General features: G+C 35.5%; 1 protein-coding gene across 3 annotated transcripts in view; it reads right to left on the minus strand.

Annotated features, from left to right (window-relative positions):
* Positions 1-584: 584 nt before the first annotated feature.
* The window catches only part of GLCE (glucuronic acid epimerase), a 91,600-nt gene continuing 72,728 nt past the window's right edge, over positions 585-19,456 (minus strand). For all 3 annotated transcript variants that reach the window (XM_011385807.2, XM_011385795.2, XM_011385798.2), the window contains 3 exons: positions 11,496-12,091; positions 9,260-9,505; positions 585-4,345 (listed from right to left, as the gene is read on the minus strand). In XM_011385807.2, the coding sequence (XP_011384109.1) occupies positions 3,321-4,345; positions 9,260-9,505; positions 11,496-12,078 (1,854 nt within the window). In that variant the 5' untranslated portion in view covers positions 12,079-12,091 and the 3' untranslated portion in view covers positions 585-3,320. The remainder of the gene's footprint in view (positions 4,346-9,259; positions 9,506-11,495; positions 12,092-19,456) is intronic.

The raw sequence follows: 19,456 nt of genomic DNA on the forward strand, positions 1-19,456 counted from the left end.
GCCAGACGCCAGACTGGTCTCTGGTTTTATATGTATTTGGCAGCCTAAATCATTACTCTCTGAGAAGGGTGAGGGGAGAGATTAAATAATGCTTATTATTCCAGAGAAGAGGCAAGTAGAGAAAATACAGGAAGGACCAACTTTCAAGTAAATCTAAGTCAGATAAAAATAGTTTCCAGCCTGAATTAACATGGGAAAGGCATTCTTCACAGCTGGCATGACACCCTGTTTTTCCTCATGTTACTCCTCCTCTTCTTCTACCTGGTACTCAGGGCTGAAACCACTGCGTAGGCTCTATTTCTATAATGCTTTCTCTGACTGACCACACAATTCAACATTTTAATTTTCTGAAACTGTTTTGTAGACATTGTGTTCCCCCTATAGACTAAACCTTCTAGGGTTAAGGCCTATGTGATACATAGGCTTCCCCATGTTGTCTTAAAGGGCCTGATAGGACTTTTAACGAACATTTGTTGCCTGACTATTTGTCACAAGCTGAACAGGAAATGATGATCATAAATCTGCTTGCTGGGATCAAATAATCTTAGAATAATTAAAGAAAGAGAAATATCCAGGTATATTCCTTTTAAGATAAAAACTTTATTTTACAATTTTATAAAGCAGCTTTACATTAAGCACAAACAATCCATTTACCTTGTATAGAAACAAAATACCTTTCCATCTGCAAAAAATCAAGTTTTGCTGTATATAAAACTAACATGTGCACATTGTGCTTAAACTGCAAAGTCTGTACAGCTTTACAAAGGACTACCCTTCAGAAGGGCATCCAGTAAACACTTTATTGCATATTTAACACATGGTATATAACCCACATGTACAATGGAGGAAAAACAAGAAAAACAATTACAAGAAGGATGAAAATAGCAGCTTTCAGTGAAAGTATGCACACTGACAAAGAAAAAGGACTGCCACATCCGGAGAGTTGTGCTTGTGTGTCATTTTTATATTTGCTCACATACACTGGATGTTTTTTGGATGAAGCCTTTATGTACAGTAACTGTTAAAGGGTCAAACTTGACCTTTATCTGGAAACTTTTGGCTGGTTTTAAAACTGAAGTGGCAACAGATTTAATTCAACATCAAAGCCAACTCACGATAAGTGTGAAAAACTAATACCCATAATCTTGAAACAAAGAAAAATTTAAAGAAACAAAGCAAAACTTTAAAATACCTTCCCCATTCTCTTTAAGTTCAAAGTAAGTAAACATTTTACATGATTTTAAACCCTAGAAAACTCCATAGGTGTTTAGGAACAAAATGCAATGGATGGTCTTGGGCAGCGTTCCTCCATGTATGCCCCCAGATCGCCTGAATCAGAATCACCTGAACACTTGTTAAAAATGCAGACTGCCATGGCACACAGGCAGATTTACTGAATACCTGGAACCTGTATTTCAATAAGCTCCCAGGTGGTTCTGAGGCATTCTAAAGTTTGAGAACCAGTAGTTTGTACTGATGGTGCTGCTATAGGTTCAACTCACTCGCTTAGAAAATTCTGGGATCACAAGAAAAATCAAGTTGCTGTTGCAATGTGGAAGGCAGTGTGAAACCAACAGCAAAGAACTAGCAATGCCATTTCTAGATCAAAATGTCTTTCCTTTTTCAGTGGAAAAAGACAGACACATTTTTAAGGCACTGATATTTGTCACAGAAGCAGTACCATACTGTTTTCATTGATTCCCATAATCTGAAGTACCAGTATGCAAACACAAGACAGAAGTCTGGAACGTTCTAAAATAATAACAAATACAATGAAGTAAAAACGGGAAAGTTTATTTTTGAGAACTGAAGATAAAAATGAAGGCATTCACATATTCTTGTTGGGACATCTAATGTATAAGAACTACAAAGGTCAAAAGCTAGGGAGAAACCTAATAACCCACAACTGTTTTGTGGGCAACATAGAGTTGTGATGGGCGTTTAATACAGGTCATAGACAAACTGCACTGTGGGGTTTTATATTTCCAATCTCTACGAGTTATAGTATTGATTTAGTGCATTGTCATACACTAAAACAAAAGATAGCAAAATCAACCTCCCTCAGTTCTGACCTAATGCTTGAAACATTATTGCCCAGGGTATGTGGGCTAGGAAGCCTATAGGTATAGGTGTAATGAGACATAGTGAGATAAAAAAGCCAAATAAAGGTCTGATCACACATGTACAGGAAATGCAGTAGCATCACTTCTATCCAACAGCTGAAATAATGTAAAATTAAAATTGCAAGGAAAAAGAATAATGAGCAGAGTTAACGGTTTGGAAAGTTGATGACCAAGAATGATTTAAGTAGGAAAAAAGCCTGTTATAATTCTTGTATGTAATATTTCACTTAGTGTTTTTCTTTAAGGGGGCAAAAATTCTAAAAGGGTAGTGGTGGTGGACTTATCAAAATTACTAGCTCTTCCCCAAATTTAGGTCTATAATAAAACTTCCCAAATAATGTTCCAAAAATGTCTCCGCCAAATAGACAAAATTCTTGAGTGTAGTCTGAAATGAAATATAAAATTCTAGTGACAAGAAAACCATCACAATGGGGAATGGGGAGGGACAGACTGATTATCAAAACTTTACTGATTGTAGATCAAGTTTCATAAAACTGATAATATTTTTGTAATTTCTTGTGCAGTCAACATATTTTGTTTTAGTTGTGCTTACATGACATAACTGTGAAGCCTGAACAGTGTTTTTAATTTACACATCAAGAAAACCATAAATTCAAAGTATTCTCTGTAAAAAACAAACTGAACAAATGCAACAAACGCTCATTTGCCCCCAAGAAGTTAATCTATAGGGAAAAAAAATCATTTAAAAAAGTTGCACACAGTCCATTATTCAGGCTACAAGTAAATATTTACTGTATTACAGCACATTATTTTTTTAAAGTCTGCTTTCAACATAAGCATAAATAATCACATTTTAAAAGCACCCCATACTAAGTTTTCAGGTAAGTGCTAGACGGTTGGCGAGTAATAGCTACTTACCATTTGCTTTCCCAAACCGAGAGGGACTGGGCTACCTGTGGAACTGTACAGGGTGATGAGCAAGGCAAAGTTAAACATCTTTGTTTAGCCCACTGACTAAACACTCTCCTGCTCTAAATTCCATCTACATTTCTAAATATCCAAACCATGGAATGCAGTTATCTCAGAAGGCTGGTTTAAAGGATCATTTATCACTTTGATGTCATCCACAATAACCTAGTCTACGACCTTTTAATATGTGCCAATGCTCTGCTGAGAGAGGAGGGCCCATAGTTTTTGTGTACAGCAGAGGCTGAAATATGATTTTGGTTGTGAGCTCTAGTTGTGCTTTGCCCTGCTGCCTTTAAGGTAGCTTTTCCATCTCTTGACAAATTCTTTGAAGATTGGGGACTCATCAATGGTGCCAAAGAGCTGCAGCTGATTGATGTGGGTGGTGTGATAGTCCCAGCGGGCCAGGTTGGGGGCGATGCCAAGCATGAAGTGCCGGAGGTCATAGATGGTTCCTGAGCCAGTGTCGTACAAGGGGAGCATGGCTTTGAGGGACTCCATGCCACGCTCATACAGGGACCTCGCTTCTTTCCCGAGTTTTTCCCCTGCAGTTTCTTTTAAGTCATAGAGCCCAATTAAAGAATACATAAAGCCATTTAAAACGAAAGAGCTAGGTGTGGTTGGATATTCTTCATACCAGTCATGTTTATTCATAAACACAGCTTTAACTCCATGCTGTTCTGATAGAGACTTGTAAGGGGCTGTTGCCCTTAAAGCTGAATTGAGGAATATATGGTCTTTTGTTAACAGATAGGCCCTGACTAATGTAGAAATGGCTTGCCCTTGGGCCATGGCAGAGTACCACCCTGGCTCTAAAGACTTAAACCCTTCTCCTAACTTACGGGTCACCATGATTGGCCAGCCACCTTTCTCATCCTGGTTCCTTACCAGCCAATCACTGGCGGCGAAAAATGCAGCCATGTGGGCTGTGGTAGAGATGGTAATGTTGTCGATGAATCCTTTCCCTTTTGCAATCAACCTAACCACCTTCTTGGGCATTATTTTGGTTGGCTTGACAGCTTTTGTGTTGGAAAGACCCACTCCTTTCCTGAGGTCAGTGACCAGGTCCCTGGTAACAGTGCTCCACGAAGTTCTGGGCCCGATGCCATAGTATATGTCTCTTTCTTTAAAAGCAATTAGCTGAGTATTTGAGACATAATGTACAGTGAAGAGCTGATTCTTTTCTGTGGTCTCTAGAACCACAGACACACTTCCATTTGTCAAGAACTTGAGGTCAAATGAAATAATAAAATCTTTTGTGTTCCCCAGTTGCAAAGATACACCTTCACTGGTTTCTGTAGAGGATAAAATATACCAACAAAGTCTGGTTAGAATAAAATCTCTTTGTAGTTAAAAGTTAACTGCAATTTATCCTTGAGAACAACTAATCGTACAAAATTAACACTTTGATATTTTGTCAGATGATGATTATTATTACTCAATTAACCACAAATGATAGAATTGGTGAGTCCGTAATGGCTTGTGAGCATCACAGGCTCTTACTGTTTGGCCTGTGTGGTTTACATTTAGGGAGCTAAGAGCAAATGGCTAAGGAACTGCTGATCAAACTGTCTTTTCTAGATCAAACACTGGTTGATCAATAATCAATGACTGTTCTAGTACATCTATTCTGTAAAATGAAAAAAATGGCCACAAGCTGGTTCAGCACATAATATTGCAAGAGAGAGGACAGAAGGAAAGAATGGCTATACATGAATGTAAAAATTTTTATTTAATTAACATTTAATAAATATTTACTATGTTCTAAGTGCTTTATACTCATTTAATCCTCATACAAATTAACAGAGTAAGTGTGATTATTACTCTCACTTTATAGATAAGGAACTTAGACACAGAGGACTAAGGTACAAAGATCTGAACCCAGGTTGTCAAGTATGGCTCTACATTACATGCTCTTAATCACTATTTGATATTTAAAATGATAGGTTTGTTTTCAGATATTTGCTGGAATTGTGAATAAAATTTCTGGAAATTAAGGAAGAGGCTCCTGTAGTTAACAAAAAATGAGGGATAGTAGGGTAGGTGGAGGGAGAAGCACAGACTTTGGAGTTTTAAAAAAACCAAACTTGTTTAAATTCTTACTCTAACAGTTACTAGCTTTGAGATGTTCAATAAATATACTCTGAGTCTCGGTTTCTTCATATGTTAAAGAGAGAAAATATTACTCTGCAAAGTAATTGTGAGAATTAAAAAAAAAAAAAAGATAGTGGCTTTGAACATAGTAAAATATGATAGTGATTATTCTTATTATTCTGAAGCCACTGGCTTCAGAGGCTGATAAAATAGTAAAAGCTGTTTTATCTGGCAAATTATCAAATAGGAAATTTCTCTTGCATATGTATAATGCCATGATGGCTAACTCCCAGAAAGATGACTTTTGGAATACTGCTGGGCTAGATCTACCAAGAAAAGAAACTGAACACATTAAACCAGAGAGCAGGGGCAGTGAGAACAGCAGCAAAAAATATATGTTGTACACATTTTATAACACTAAAGGCAAATATGAATATCTTGATCTTTATAGAGCTTAAAATTTCAAAACACATTCACATGTATTATCTCCTTTGATCGCTACAGTAATCTGCTGAGGCTGGTAGAACAGGAAATATCACTTTCATTTTAGAGATGAAGATATGGAGGTTTTGCAAGGTTAAAAGGTTTGCCCAAAGCCAAAAGCTAATTAGTGGTGGAGCAGGAACTAGAAACCAGGATTCCTGGACCCAAGTTCAAAAACTGTGAAAAAGAAATTGTATTGGAAACGGCATCCTCATGTGAATAATTAGTGGAAGAGTTATTTTTCTTAAATATAGTCATAGAATCAGATCTGCTTTGAGCTGTCCTTGGGGAAATCTTTAGTGTCACCAGGAACAAAGATTAGAAATGTGAACTGATGACAGTATACACAGTGTGATTAGTTTGGAGAGTATTAGCATTTTTAGTTGATCGTTTAACTCTCCTAACATTGGACTTTACCAGTGTAGATATAATTGAACCAAGGCTCTTACTACTTCATTTAATGAGACAATTATGGAAAGAACAAGAACATCATGATAGACTGATGCATCAAATGACTCTTTGATTTTTTAAAAAGTGATTTCAGAAGTATACTTCTAATACAGTAAAAATTCATTTAACTGGAAAAATGTGAACATGCAATCTCTTTCTAGCATTTTCCTGCATCTATAGTAAAATGGAATCTGATGCTCAGTATAACATCCCTGAAACACTGCAGGATTCCATTGACTTATGAATCACTCAAGATTAAATTATATTCAGCAGAACAGACTATCTTGAGTACTACTTATTTTTTCATTCTTAGGGTAATGCCTCATTAATCTGACAACAGTATTAACTATGACATCCATTCTCACCAAACTGGGTAACAATGACTCATCTTTAGAAGTCCAAATGGGAGGAAACTGTAGAAGTATTCATTTTTCTCTCAGAATCTCATTCTGATTTTCACTTTATGTATACAAATCCAATGAAATGTCTCAACATAACAGATTAGTTCAAAGAACTCAGTAATGAGTGATATTGTGAGATGTAACCTTTTAAAAAACCACTATTAGTTTTCCTAAAACCTAACACCACTAGAGGGGATTACTGAGCCACATAGAACAATCCCCAATTTAAATCGATCTACCAAAAATCATAATCTTGAAAAGAATTTTGACATAGTTCTTTTAATTATCATTTTATAGATGTACAGAGAAGTTAAATAAACTGTCAGCATCACTCAGGATACGAATGGTAGCAAATGAAATGTGCCTGTGGTTGTGGCAGCCACTGCGGAAATGTACTAGGCAAGGCTCTGAGCTCTACTGGAGGTTAGCTATCTGGAGACCCCTGCTTTAAATCTGCTAATGTAAAGTTTTCATGACCCCTACTCTCTCTGAGCAGTTCCTAGGAGTCACTACAAGTGTCTATTTTTTGGATATGTGTTCATATACCTTAGGCAACAAAGAATGATAAGCATTTAAGAGTAGTCTTTAAATCAGTGTTTTCACATACAACACAAACTGTTATCACTCATTCATTTTATCAACAGTTTTACCTATGTGAAGTGAGACAAGGCCCTACTCAGAAGCTCCAGGAATAGTGAGAGATAACGGTCAGGTAGAAGAGAAGCTCACAAGAAGCCTGAGAAAGAATGGCTACAGAGAAAGGAGAAAGTGAGGTCATGGAAATGAGGTGAAGAGAGTGCTTTGGGAAAGCTCCTTTAATTTAATATACTACAGGTAGAAAGTTTCAATTCGTTTCATTTTAAAATTAGGAAGAGGAACAAAACATTATTCAATAAATAAAACAATGCTGGAGACCCATGTTATGATTCTTTCCTCTAGATGATGTTGTCCTTTTCAAGGAAAAAAATTCAAGGCCAAAAAAGAAAAAGTAAAAGGCTGACAGCATTCAGGCCTTTGTTATCCAGAGTCTCACCTTACTTAGGTCCATACTTTTATGAACGAGTCCAAATTTCTTCTCAAAAGTGATTCTCTGATTTATCTCCCACGAGGTCTATATCTTCTAAGATGCCTCATCTCCCATACCCATGCCTTAATAAAACAGACTCACCTCTGGGATTTCTTTCTCCTGCTATGAGCAAAAATTCCCAAGTAACTTCAAGTCATTCTCCTTCATATATTTGTATCAAATGCAATGCCAGGCACAATCAGGATATGAGAACAAGAACCCCAGCTAGCACACTCCCTCCAGCAGGGAGTTCCAACTGTAAGTAGCTTGTATCCCACTGGCAGAGTGACTGTCACAGACAGAGTTCTCTCCTTTATATGCTTAAAACCACCTCAGGAAGTAGTTTTATCTCCAGCTACTGGCTGCAGAATGAAGGGCTAAAGTGTGGGTCCCTCATTTAGTATAAGGGGACCTATCTTTTGTATTACACAGGGAATCTAAAAGTGTATCATGAAATCTATGGCTCTAAACAGAATTCAAAAGATTGTTCTAGAAAACTTCCCAGCACTTGAGGAGATCAAGATGAGGACTGTTGTTTTCCACTCTAATCCAGACAACATTATTAATGCAAAAATAAGCACCTTGGGTGCATCCCAAACCAAATGTCCTTTTGCTTAGTCTAATCATTTCTTACTGCAATAACCTCTTAAGTATTGCAAGCTAAACATTCTTAAACATTTCTACATACTTTCTTACCCAGCCAAGCAAAGATGCTCTATGTACTGGATAGAATATCACAGAATGCCATAGGAGAAAAGAAGTTCTAGTCATAGAATAAAAACAAAAGGTCACCCATTATTTTCACTGTATTAAGCACTCGTAAATCCATTACTTAAGGCCATCCAGAATGAGTAGATCTGTATTGTGGTTTTCAAGGTCTGTGAATTACATAGTCATCAATAAAGGACAAGGAGAGAATACAGAAGAGGTCTTATAACCTTTTTTCTTTTTTTATTTACCAACTACAAGGTTGGCAGGAGCGGGGAATGAGTTCTGTTTTTGATAACATTTCTCCATAGAAAATTTAAGCCTGAGGTGCTAACTAAAATTATTTCATTGTCTTTTTAAGTAATGGACTCATTAATTCTCATAGATATTGATTAGTGGAGAAAAATGCATTACATCCTAATTAATGATACTGTCTTAGTAAAAGGGGAAATGTTGCATAAAGTTAATTTGATTTTATAAATGATTTTATTAATGAAATGGTTTTATATGAAGTTTGAGACAATCTAGTGCATTAACGAAATTCAATATAGGAAGCAGGCCTAGTGGATAATGTTGTATTACCCTGAAAAAATTAAAAGCTACTGGTAAAAAATAGGCAAAGGAAAGGATGGTCCTTTCTATAAAGTAAAATTTCTACCTTATTATAAAATAGTTTAAAAGTTAAAGAATAAATACTATACTGAAATATTAAACTGAGGAACTTCACTCCTGCAGGATGTAGATCCCTGGAAGGAGATGCACACCAGGCAGTAAGCTGGACCTTAATATTCAATCTATGGCTTGGCTTGTCACACAGTAAATATGCCTTTTATAACCTTGGATTTTTGGCTGTTCCTTTCTTAGGGATTTCATTTGGGTGACACCATTTATATATGCAATATAAAGGGTTTGCTAATGTGTTTTTTAAAACCATAAAAAGAATTTTAAGGAAGAGTCAGATGCCATAAATGAACATAAAATTAGCAGACACATTATGTATCACTTACCTGGAGCAACAAACTGTTTAACATTGGTGAACCTAGACTTATCAGCCACACTAGCCATAGAGCAGCCCTTTGGCACAGTCCAGTCATTGGGCTTGCTGGTTTTGTCCCTGTCTTCTGCTGTTTCATATACCTCTATGTGAGGGGGTTTCTCAGTTAGATTCTTGCTGTAATGACTTAACCCATACTGTGCAATCTGGATTGGGTAGAAATAGCCTTGAGGTCCCCACTGTGTAGATAAAGGTACACCTATAAAATAGAAACAAAATAAATAACTATGTCCAGATATAAAGGTACACCTATAAAATAGAAACAAAATAAATAACTATGTCCAGATATTTATAAGTTTGTTCTGAACACCACTCTTCAGTTTTACTTCTAGGGATATTATACGATTATCAGCAAATTTTGAGCTTCCGTATTATGCTGTTTTCATAATTACTAAAAAATAGTACCAAATTAACCAGATATGAAAAACAAAATTAAGTGTTCATTCACTCTCATTCACTATTTGTATACAGCAATGTAATGTTGTAGATTGCCTTTTAAGGACTGACTTTTTATGTGTTACTTTTGCTCATAGCTATAGATGTCATGTTTCATAATCCTGTTTCACACGTTCAAGTTTTACACAATTTAAATACATGCAGAGAATGTTAAGGTCTGGTCTAATAAGTATGTAATCTGATGGTTAAAGTATTCATGTAGGAAGCCAGTTAAGACTAGGCAACTTAAAGTATAAACATAGCTTGTGATTCTCTTTCATATCCTTGATGTTAAAATGAAATTCTTGAGACCAAGTATTTTTTAATGAATTAGATTTTAAACATTAGATTCTTGAAAATAATTCATTAATGGATTATTTCTTATAAAGTTCTAAGGAAAACCTTGAAATGTTATCAGTGTTTATTTTAGTAATTTCCTACATAGGAAATACAATCATACCCCACTGTGCAGAATATTGTATTGTTACATCATGGTATATGCGTTGAGAGATAAACTCTTATCTGTAATTCTAGTCCCAGTAGAAACTGGGCACCTATAAAACTGTACGTCCTCTGATGTAGTTTCAACACAGTTTAAGACATTAGAGACTACAGAGGCTAAGAAACCTAGGCTACAAATAAACTTTTAACTTCTGTACTCCTTCTCCAAGAGGGAGATTTTTTTTCAAAATTCAAATAGAATTATTTTCATTTAATAAAAGGCTTATACAATCTCATTAAAGATGGGTGATAACTACGAAAATATGCAATTGGTATAAGAATTGATAGAGGGATCAATGGAATAGGAGGCCAGAAACATACTCCAGTATTCAAAATATTTTAATATAATGATAAAGATTGCATCATGAATCAGTGGGGAAAAGAAATTATTCAAGACATGTTAAGGAAAAATGTCTAAAGTAAGACCCAAACCTTGTACACCATTTACCAAAAACATAAATTAATTTAGCTGGACTAAAGTTATATATATAAAAACAAAACCACAAAACTATTACAGAAAATACAGATGAAGAGCTGATCGTCAGGTGGCAAATGACTTTCTAAACATAAGAAAGATTTAAAAAAAAAAAATCCCAAAGTTTAGTAAATAGAACTGAGAACTAAATTAACAAATCGTAAGTAAATGAAAAGTCAAATTCAATTTGGCTTTCTGATCAATATGGGGTTTCAAGTACAAATTCTAAATTGTACTAATATACTCATAAGGAACCCCCACGGTCCCAAGTTTGAAAGACAATGAAAGACAACAGGTGATAGACTATAGGAGTTCAGGATAAGCTCAGAGAAAATGGTATGTATTGTATTGTACTGAGGACTTTAAACATCTATCCAGAGATGATACCTGGCTAATCTGGTAATGAGACTGTATTGGGACATTGATGAGTCCATTGAATGGTCTCTGTCCCTTTTCCATCTCCTTTTACAAATAACAACTATATATTTTTACATAAAATTTCTGGAGATGCTGTGCCTTGGTCTTACTGGTGAGAATTTTAGATTCTGAGGTAGGTTAATGGAATAATCCTATTTGATCAGGTATGATCTTATTGCAACCCTTAAACCATCTAGAAAGCTGTCCTAGGCAGACTTAATCTGTTCCTCCCTGCTAAGTCAGCATGATAAAAGGTCTCTTATAAGCACGCTATGTATGCACTTGCTATACAATTAACACCTATAGGTTCTTATTCCCCAATATAATAAGGGTAAAAAAATGCAGTAGAGCAGATACCAACCTTCAACCCCACTTATGCACTTGACTCTGTCTCGGACTTCCACATTGTAGCCTTCAAAGGACATAAACACACCATCAGGGTAATAAGGGGCTCTCTGTGCATAGACTTTGGAATAGCTATGAGAGAATTCAAACCGATCATAGCCATCATACTGAACCATCTTTCCATAAACATCAAAATATTTCTCTACCCAAGTGAATGGAAGAAAGATTTCATTCCCCTCTCGTCTCCCTTTAATTGTGTGTTCATCATTTATGAGACAGTCAATTTCTTCATATTTGAGCCCTAGCACTTTGCTTCCCCCATTGCTACTGAAGCCACCAGCGACAGGGGGTGCTTTCTGCTGTTCCTGAGGGAATGCCTCCTCAGACTGCTTGGCCAGGTGGTTCACATAGTTGTTACTCTCAGATGCTGCTGCTCTTTTTTCTAATCCATCCACTCTGAAGCCACTACTCAAGTGCCGTGGAAACTGGATTGCTTTGTCGCTGGAACACTTATTCCACAAAAGTACTGTGACCAAAATGAAGAGTGCGCAGATGATAATCAAAGTCTTATAATTGACCCGAGCTGCCAGGCAACGCATATTCAGACCATACCTATGGAGGCAAGAAGAAAAATTCATGCAAAGATGCACTACTGACGTTTCATACGATAAGTTTTTCTTTCTTTTTTCATTAGGGGAATTTTATTAATTGCACGTGATCTGATCAGATTTAAAATTACTAACTCAAACTTTCAGCAGAGACAAAAGGCAAGTGGTGCTTTTCCCTCTTAAAATTCTCGGCACGATCCTCTAAAGCAGATTCCCAAAATTTGTGGCTCCATTTGTATCTTATTAATGTTTTCATAAAGCCCATAGGTGAAAAGAAATATCTAATAGTTCCATTTATTAAATAGTTGGTTCCAATACATATTTTTGTCCTAACAATTCAGTAGCTGTTTAAAAAAAAAAAAAAAATCAGGTCTTGTTAAGGTAAACACTGACATCTGTGTTGCCAAATCCAACAGTGAATTTTTACTACTCATCCTGCTTGACTTCTCAGAAGTATGAAATAGTCGATGACTTCTTATGGAAATACCTTCTGCTCATGGCTTCTGGGGCACCATTCTCTCTTGGTTCTCCTTATACCCCACTGGCTGCTCCTCCTCAGTCATCTTTGATCATTCCTTCTCAGCCCCTGAACATTAAATGTTGGAGTGCTTTTGGGTCTCAGTCCTCAGACCTCTTCTTTATCTCTATTCACTCCTAGGTGATCTCACCCAATCTCATAGCTTTAAATACAATTTATATGCTGACTACTCCCAAAAATTCTATCTCCAGGCCAGACCTTTTTTCAGAACTACAGACGCACATATCTAAGTGTCAATCCAAGCAACTGACATCTTTGCTTGGAAGTCAAATGGATTTCTGAAATAAAACATCCAAAACTTAACTTCTAATCTTTCCCCCTCAAATTGTTCCTCCTTTCCTATTGCTCAGATCAGAAATCTTGACTTCTTCCTTGCTCACCCTACATCAAATCAGTCAGGAAATCCTATTGGCTCTATCTTCAAATTATACCCAGAATCCAACCTCTTTTCTGATACCACTGATACCACTATGTCAGAGCCACTGTCATCTTTCACTTGGAATAACACTTCAATGATATCCAAACTGGTCTCTCTGCTTCTACTCTTGCTCTACTGTTCTACCCCCAAGTCTAATCACTACAGCAGTCAGAATGATGTTTTTAAATATAAGCCAGATCATGTCATTGCAGTCATGATGGGAGAAGAATCTGATGTCCCTGCTGGCCACATGTTCTAGCCAGTTGGGATTACATGCAAGCAGTCATGGGCTGTCTGCTGCTGGGGTCATTGAGAAATATAAAAAATTATGGGTTAGTTATATGTGCAATAAATGTAATATTTTAGCCTGCTAAGAGTGAAGGGAGTAGTCTCACTGCTGTTTGCCACAGTAGCTCTGTAATTTATTTTGTGGTTAAATCCACAAATACTTATTTTATTGTTTGTAATCCTCCTGCCCTTTTCCTCTCAATAAATCCTTTTGGCACCAATGGGATAAAAAAAAAATCAAAGCCCAGAATGAATATGTTTAATGAAAAATTATCCAATAATTTCATTTTTCAAGAAGGTTGATGGTGAATGTGTAATCCACTCATTTCTTTTAACTCCAAGAGAAGGTAAACTTTGAGTCCTTGCCTGTCTGAAAACAACTTTCTACTACTCTCACCTTTGATGAGTAAGTTTGGCAGGGATATAAAATCCCTGGTTGCACATTATTTTCTTTCAAAATGTTGTAGCCAATATTTTACTGTCTTAAAGCATTTTTTGTTACTGATGAAAGGTTTGATTTCAGTCTGATACTTGTCACTTTGTACATGACTTCCCTCTGGATCTTTTGCTTCTCCTAGGAATTCTGCAGTTTTGTGAGAATGCATTACAGTAAGATATCTGATTCACTATTTCAGCACTGGTGTGCTCTTTCAATCTGGAAGACTGAAATCTTATTCTTATTTAATGAATGTAGTATCTTCTTACAGCTCTGAGTATATTAGGGTTCCTCTTTTGTAAAGTTCTCTCTGATTAGCTCTATTTCCTCCAGTGGCAGTTTTTCTGGTTATTTTAGTCTCTCTTTCATGCTATTAGTTTTCCTTACATGCCTGGTGATCTCTGGTTACTCATTCATATTTAGGCCTGAATGACTCAGTAGCCAACATAGATTTTCTGTTACTGTGAAGATGGTCTGTTTTTTGGCTAGACTGCTCTCCTGAGGGGGTTTCTGTGTGGGTTAGGAATTGGCTGTTCCTTTAGGATGTGGGGTGGGGAGCCAGCAGACCAGACCCTCTAAATGTGAGAATAAAGATTTTTTTTTTCTCCTTTTTTTCTGGGGACATAACTGGTACTCTAGAAACCTTAGCTTTCCCCAATTTCTCTAAAGAAAATCTGCCTGGTGTTTTGCCTGGGGTTCATGCGAGCTATCTGCAATCCAACTGCAGGGGTGGGAGGGAATGAGAAGAGGATATAGTTGTGCCTTCCAGTACTTGAACAGAGATCCAGAAATCTGCTCGATTATCACTCTTTGGTAATCATTCTATTTATTGTTACTGGCTTCTTCATTTCTTATTTCTATACATTTTATTTCAGTGGGCATCAGCAGGAAAAGGGGGCAAGGATATGAGTTTGGTCTATCTTGGAAATTATACACAGATTTTAAGAGCTGAAATACATATTTTCTCATCTGCATTATTATTATGAGAAAATGTGTTGATTACTAAAAAACCAAAGTGTGGTACAAGCAAACCTTCAGAAGTCAAATATTTATAAATTGAGGATTTCTTTATATTGTAGTACAGGCAAACTGATAGTACTAAATGGTATTTATTTATTTTTTTAATCCTTCATTAAAAACACTTATCTGCCAACATTTGAATCATCTGTCAGCTATACCCAACATTTAGACCAATTAAAATAGACGTATAAAGCTTTTTATCTCATCTTTGAGAAGTGCCTGTCCTCCATGACTCAAATGAGAGTAATCCTGCTTATGAGAACTAGGATACCATTGTAATGAGGCACATGAGGGGAAAGTAAAGAAAAATCAACATTAAAAGCTTTCAATAAGCTTTATACCCAGATTTTGTTATCTGATACCATTCCTTACTAAAAGCAATCAGGGCTTCTTAAAGAAATGGATGACTCCAGGTCTGGGGCCTTGCCATGTCAGAAAACAAAGAAAACTTTCAAATATCAATGGGATCATAATCCAGGGGATCAAAAAAGTAGGTAAAACAGGATAGGTAAAACAAGATTAGAACTGTGTTAATAATTGCTGAAGCTAAAAGATATGTTGGAGGTTTACTCTATTTTTCTCTATACTTTTGTTTATGTTTAAACATTTCAATAATTTAAAAACTAGTATCACTAGTAGCAAAAAGATACAGCACAGGAATCAGCCTGAAAAGTCTCCTTCCCCACTAGTCAAAGTTGTGAGAATTAGTATTGATATTAAATGAACCATACTGAATCAATAAAAATCTTGAGTCTACAATGATATGAAAAAGGAGAAAGCCAGAAAACAAACAAACATGTCACTTTCTGAGCTAGTGAAAATTGGTAACTAAGTGAAAAAATTTATCTATCTGACCTTTGTAGGAGAACAAACTAATAGCCTCGATATTAAAAAATTCTATTTTACAGAAAAAGAATGGCTAATAATGTTGAATTTTTTTTAATCAGAAAATTAGCATTATGGAATCCTTCATGAAATTACTAATTTAGGTAAATATTATATATTTAGGTATATGTTTGATTCATACTGTGAGACCTAGAGATTCATACTATGCAAAGTAACACCAAATACATTATTTTCTAATCAAAAGGAGAAAAAGATGAAACTCCACAATGAAGAGATATGATAGTCATTACCCTAATTCAGTGGTCAAATTCAGTCTCATTAGCAGTGACTCATCCAGATATGGTGTCTCTTAATAAGTTAAAATAAACAGTACATAATATCATATATCCCAAACAAAAATGTTTAACTTGGATCTCTCAGGCCTTAAGATTTAACTTCTAGTTAATAGGAAACATAAGAGATAGAGGAACAAGTTAAATACGGAAGCTACCAGACACATTTAGAAGGTGTGACATCCTGTAGAAGAGCTGGCCCCATCTCCTCAATAAATGAGTGGTATGAAAAGAAAAAGAAGACTGGGTTAGATGTTTTCTTTTTTTTTAAGAGATGTAAGGGATATAACAAACAGATGTGAAAGTTGTTCCTACACTAGGAAATCTGACTATGGACTTGAAAAGAAGGAAAGATGGAAAGACATATGGAGATTATTTTAAAAAAGGTTACAAAACAGCAATATAATATGATCTCACTTTAGTAAACAACGCTTCCATGATTAAATTTACTGTTTTTTAACTGTAAAAAAATTGAAAATTAAGGTCAAAGACAACTTTGTTAAAACTATTGAAAGAAATGTAAATTTTAAGTTAAAAATGTCTATAAATATTTAGTTTTGAAACTAGGCACTGACATGTGGGGGAGGGGAGGGAAAGAGGTAGGGGAGATAAAAGAAGATGGGAGAAAGAAAACCCTGAGTACTGACATGCAGTATTAACTACCAAATAAGCTTATCTAAAGGTAAATGCGATCATTTTACTATAATGTTGTTCGAATTCTAGAAAACTGACTACAGAAACTGTCAAATTTCAAAAAGTACACTGCATTGACATTTTAAGTATAAATGATAGCAACTTTAAAAGCTAAAATGAGGGTTTTCTGCTGTGTGGTGATAAGCTTCCTACTTACTTTAAAGCTTTTGGCACATCCATGAACTGGATTAATCTTTCAAGTTAAAAAAAAGAGTTTAAAAACCCATAAATTCAAAAACCTTGAAACCTCATCTATTGTTGATCCTAAAGATTTATTTTATTAGAAACATAATGCAATAAAAATTGGTTTATAGTAACTCTGGATATCTAAAATAACATTCAGAAAATAACATTCAGTAAGCATCATAAACTGTGGAAAAACTTTGCAAAAGTAGTTAAAAATTAGGGAAAGCAAAATATAAGTTTTCCTTTGGCAGAGCAAATTATTCTCTTCTAAAATGATGTACAATTCAAAGAACTCTTCTGTGATAACTTACTTTTCAAATTCATTTTCTTAACTGCATATTTCAAGTAACCATTAAAGTAGTTCAGTAAACATTAAAACTGGATATCACCATGAGTGTTTAAAATATGAAGGCCATACTTCAGTTAAGAAAAACCTTTAAATAAATTTGTAAAAGATTTCATTGGAAAAAAATTATTAGCCTTTTCTTTCTTCTGAATAATGCAGACCAAGATTTGCTTGCTCATTCTTTTCTCTTATTTATTTATATATCTAACGAGCTACATTTGTTATAATTCTTTGGTGCCAAGTACATAGAAAGAATAGTAGCTGCTCAACAGATAAGCAAACTGAATGACTGGTTCAATCAGCTTCTATTCAGAGCTACTATGGGGCAGGTAAGGCATTACCCTGTCCTAGGTTAGTGGGAAATCGATCTTATGAGACAAGAAAAGTTACATACATAGTCTTATGGTATGAAACATACAGGGGGAAGCCTGTAACTCTCCCTTACCTTTTTAAGATGTTAAGAAAAGCTTCAAGGTGGAACGAATAGAAGACCAACAGCCAAGAATGCTTCCAAATCAAGATATTTGTACTTGCCATTCCCTCTGCCTGGCATTCATTTCAGAAAACCCACTGGCTTGTTCCCTTACTTCTTCAGGCCCCTCCTCAAGGGTCAATCTATCAAAGAGGCCTCTTCTGACCACTCTATCTAAAATAGCAGTTCTCACCCCATCGTTCTCTAGGTCCTTACTTAGCTTTATTTTTCTTTATAGCATTTGTCACCATTTGGTATTACATATATGTATTTAGGCTATTAGCCATCTCCAATCCACTAGAATCCAAGCTCCACAAGGATTGGGATTTTTGTTCTCCTGGGTCCCCAGTGGCTAGAAATGTGTCTAGTTCAGAGTAGGCATTCAATAAAGATTTGCTGAATGAACAAACATTGTTAAGTATGCAATTTAAAAAAATAACAGACATTTGAAAGAGACAATTTTGTTTTCTTTCCCATATGTGGGTATTCTGAAATCATAATCCAAAAAAAAAAAAAAATGAACATAACAAACGCAACAGAATATGGATTGTCATACTGTATATTGGCCAACTCTTTAAAATAGATTTACAATTTAATTACTGCTGTTACTAATGTTCCATCTGTTTACTGCTTGACAGACCAAGATTTAAATTACACAGTCAAATGGTTAAGCATTCTGTGATAGCTCTAACTCAAAGGAGAACTGTCTAATATTTCTGGTGGTCAGGCCACTTCTAGTAATGTAAACAAGTGGTATTCTCTGTCAATTACCCACAATAAGAGACAATCTGGGAAGGTAATTTTGCTAGTCTATTTTTTAAATAATAAAGTTAAAATAATCTTTGATACAAGTGGCTCACAATGCTTCACATAAAATTATATTTCTAGGCAAACATCCCAAAGAAACTGAGCAGGGGGCACATGATCTGCATTTCACAGATGAAGAGACAGACTAAGGTATAATAGCCCACAAGAGCTTCACTGAAGAGGGCTAGGACAAAGCCAAGAAAAATGAGAACCTAAACGTGATTTAAAATTGTTTCTCTGTTTTACAGATGATGAAACTGAGGCTTTTGTGATGTTTAGTAATTTACCCTAGGTCACATGATCATTTGACAGTTCACTTGAGATTTGAACTCCAGTTTGTCTGACTCCAAATTGTGTTTTTAACTGACTTGTCATAGGGTATCTTTGAGCAGATATATATTTCAGAAGCTGATTACTACTTTTCCCCAGGAGATATTCTAATTTGTAACAGGTTACCAGTTGTGAACTGAACTCAAACATTAACAGGTCTTACTCTAGACAAAGTTGAACTTTGACCTTCAAACAACAAACAGTGTGCAAAGGTAAAATACAATTTAAGGAAAAGTTATCTAGTTATTCTAAAAATTTATAAGCATTTTGAATAAAGCTACTGGAATTTTTGGATTTTCGAATTTTCTTCAAATCTAACAGTACAATTACATTCCATATTAATGTAAGAAAAGAATAGAAATGAGTCATAATTGTGAATATTTATATTTACATAGCCTAATAAAGCTACCTGGTCTCCAGGTGTATTAGAATAATTAAGCCCTTGAAAATAGGATCCCCATGGGCTTCACAAATCTAGCAACAGCTTACAAATGCATTACAAAGCTTCATTTCTGCTAATAATTATGATGTTCTGGGATAGCTTGTTGAAGCAAAACCTTTCTTTAGAGACAGAAACAGAGCATAATAACTCTTTCATCAGTCCATGTTAATCTGAGGCTTTGAAAATAATGTATTGGTGTTCTAAAAATCCCAAGG

This window comes from Pteropus vampyrus, unplaced genomic scaffold (genome assembly GCF_000151845.1).
Source record: "Pteropus vampyrus isolate Shadow unplaced genomic scaffold, Pvam_2.0 Scaffold15, whole genome shotgun sequence".
In the NCBI taxonomy this organism is placed as follows: domain Eukaryota; kingdom Metazoa; phylum Chordata; class Mammalia; order Chiroptera; family Pteropodidae; genus Pteropus; species Pteropus vampyrus.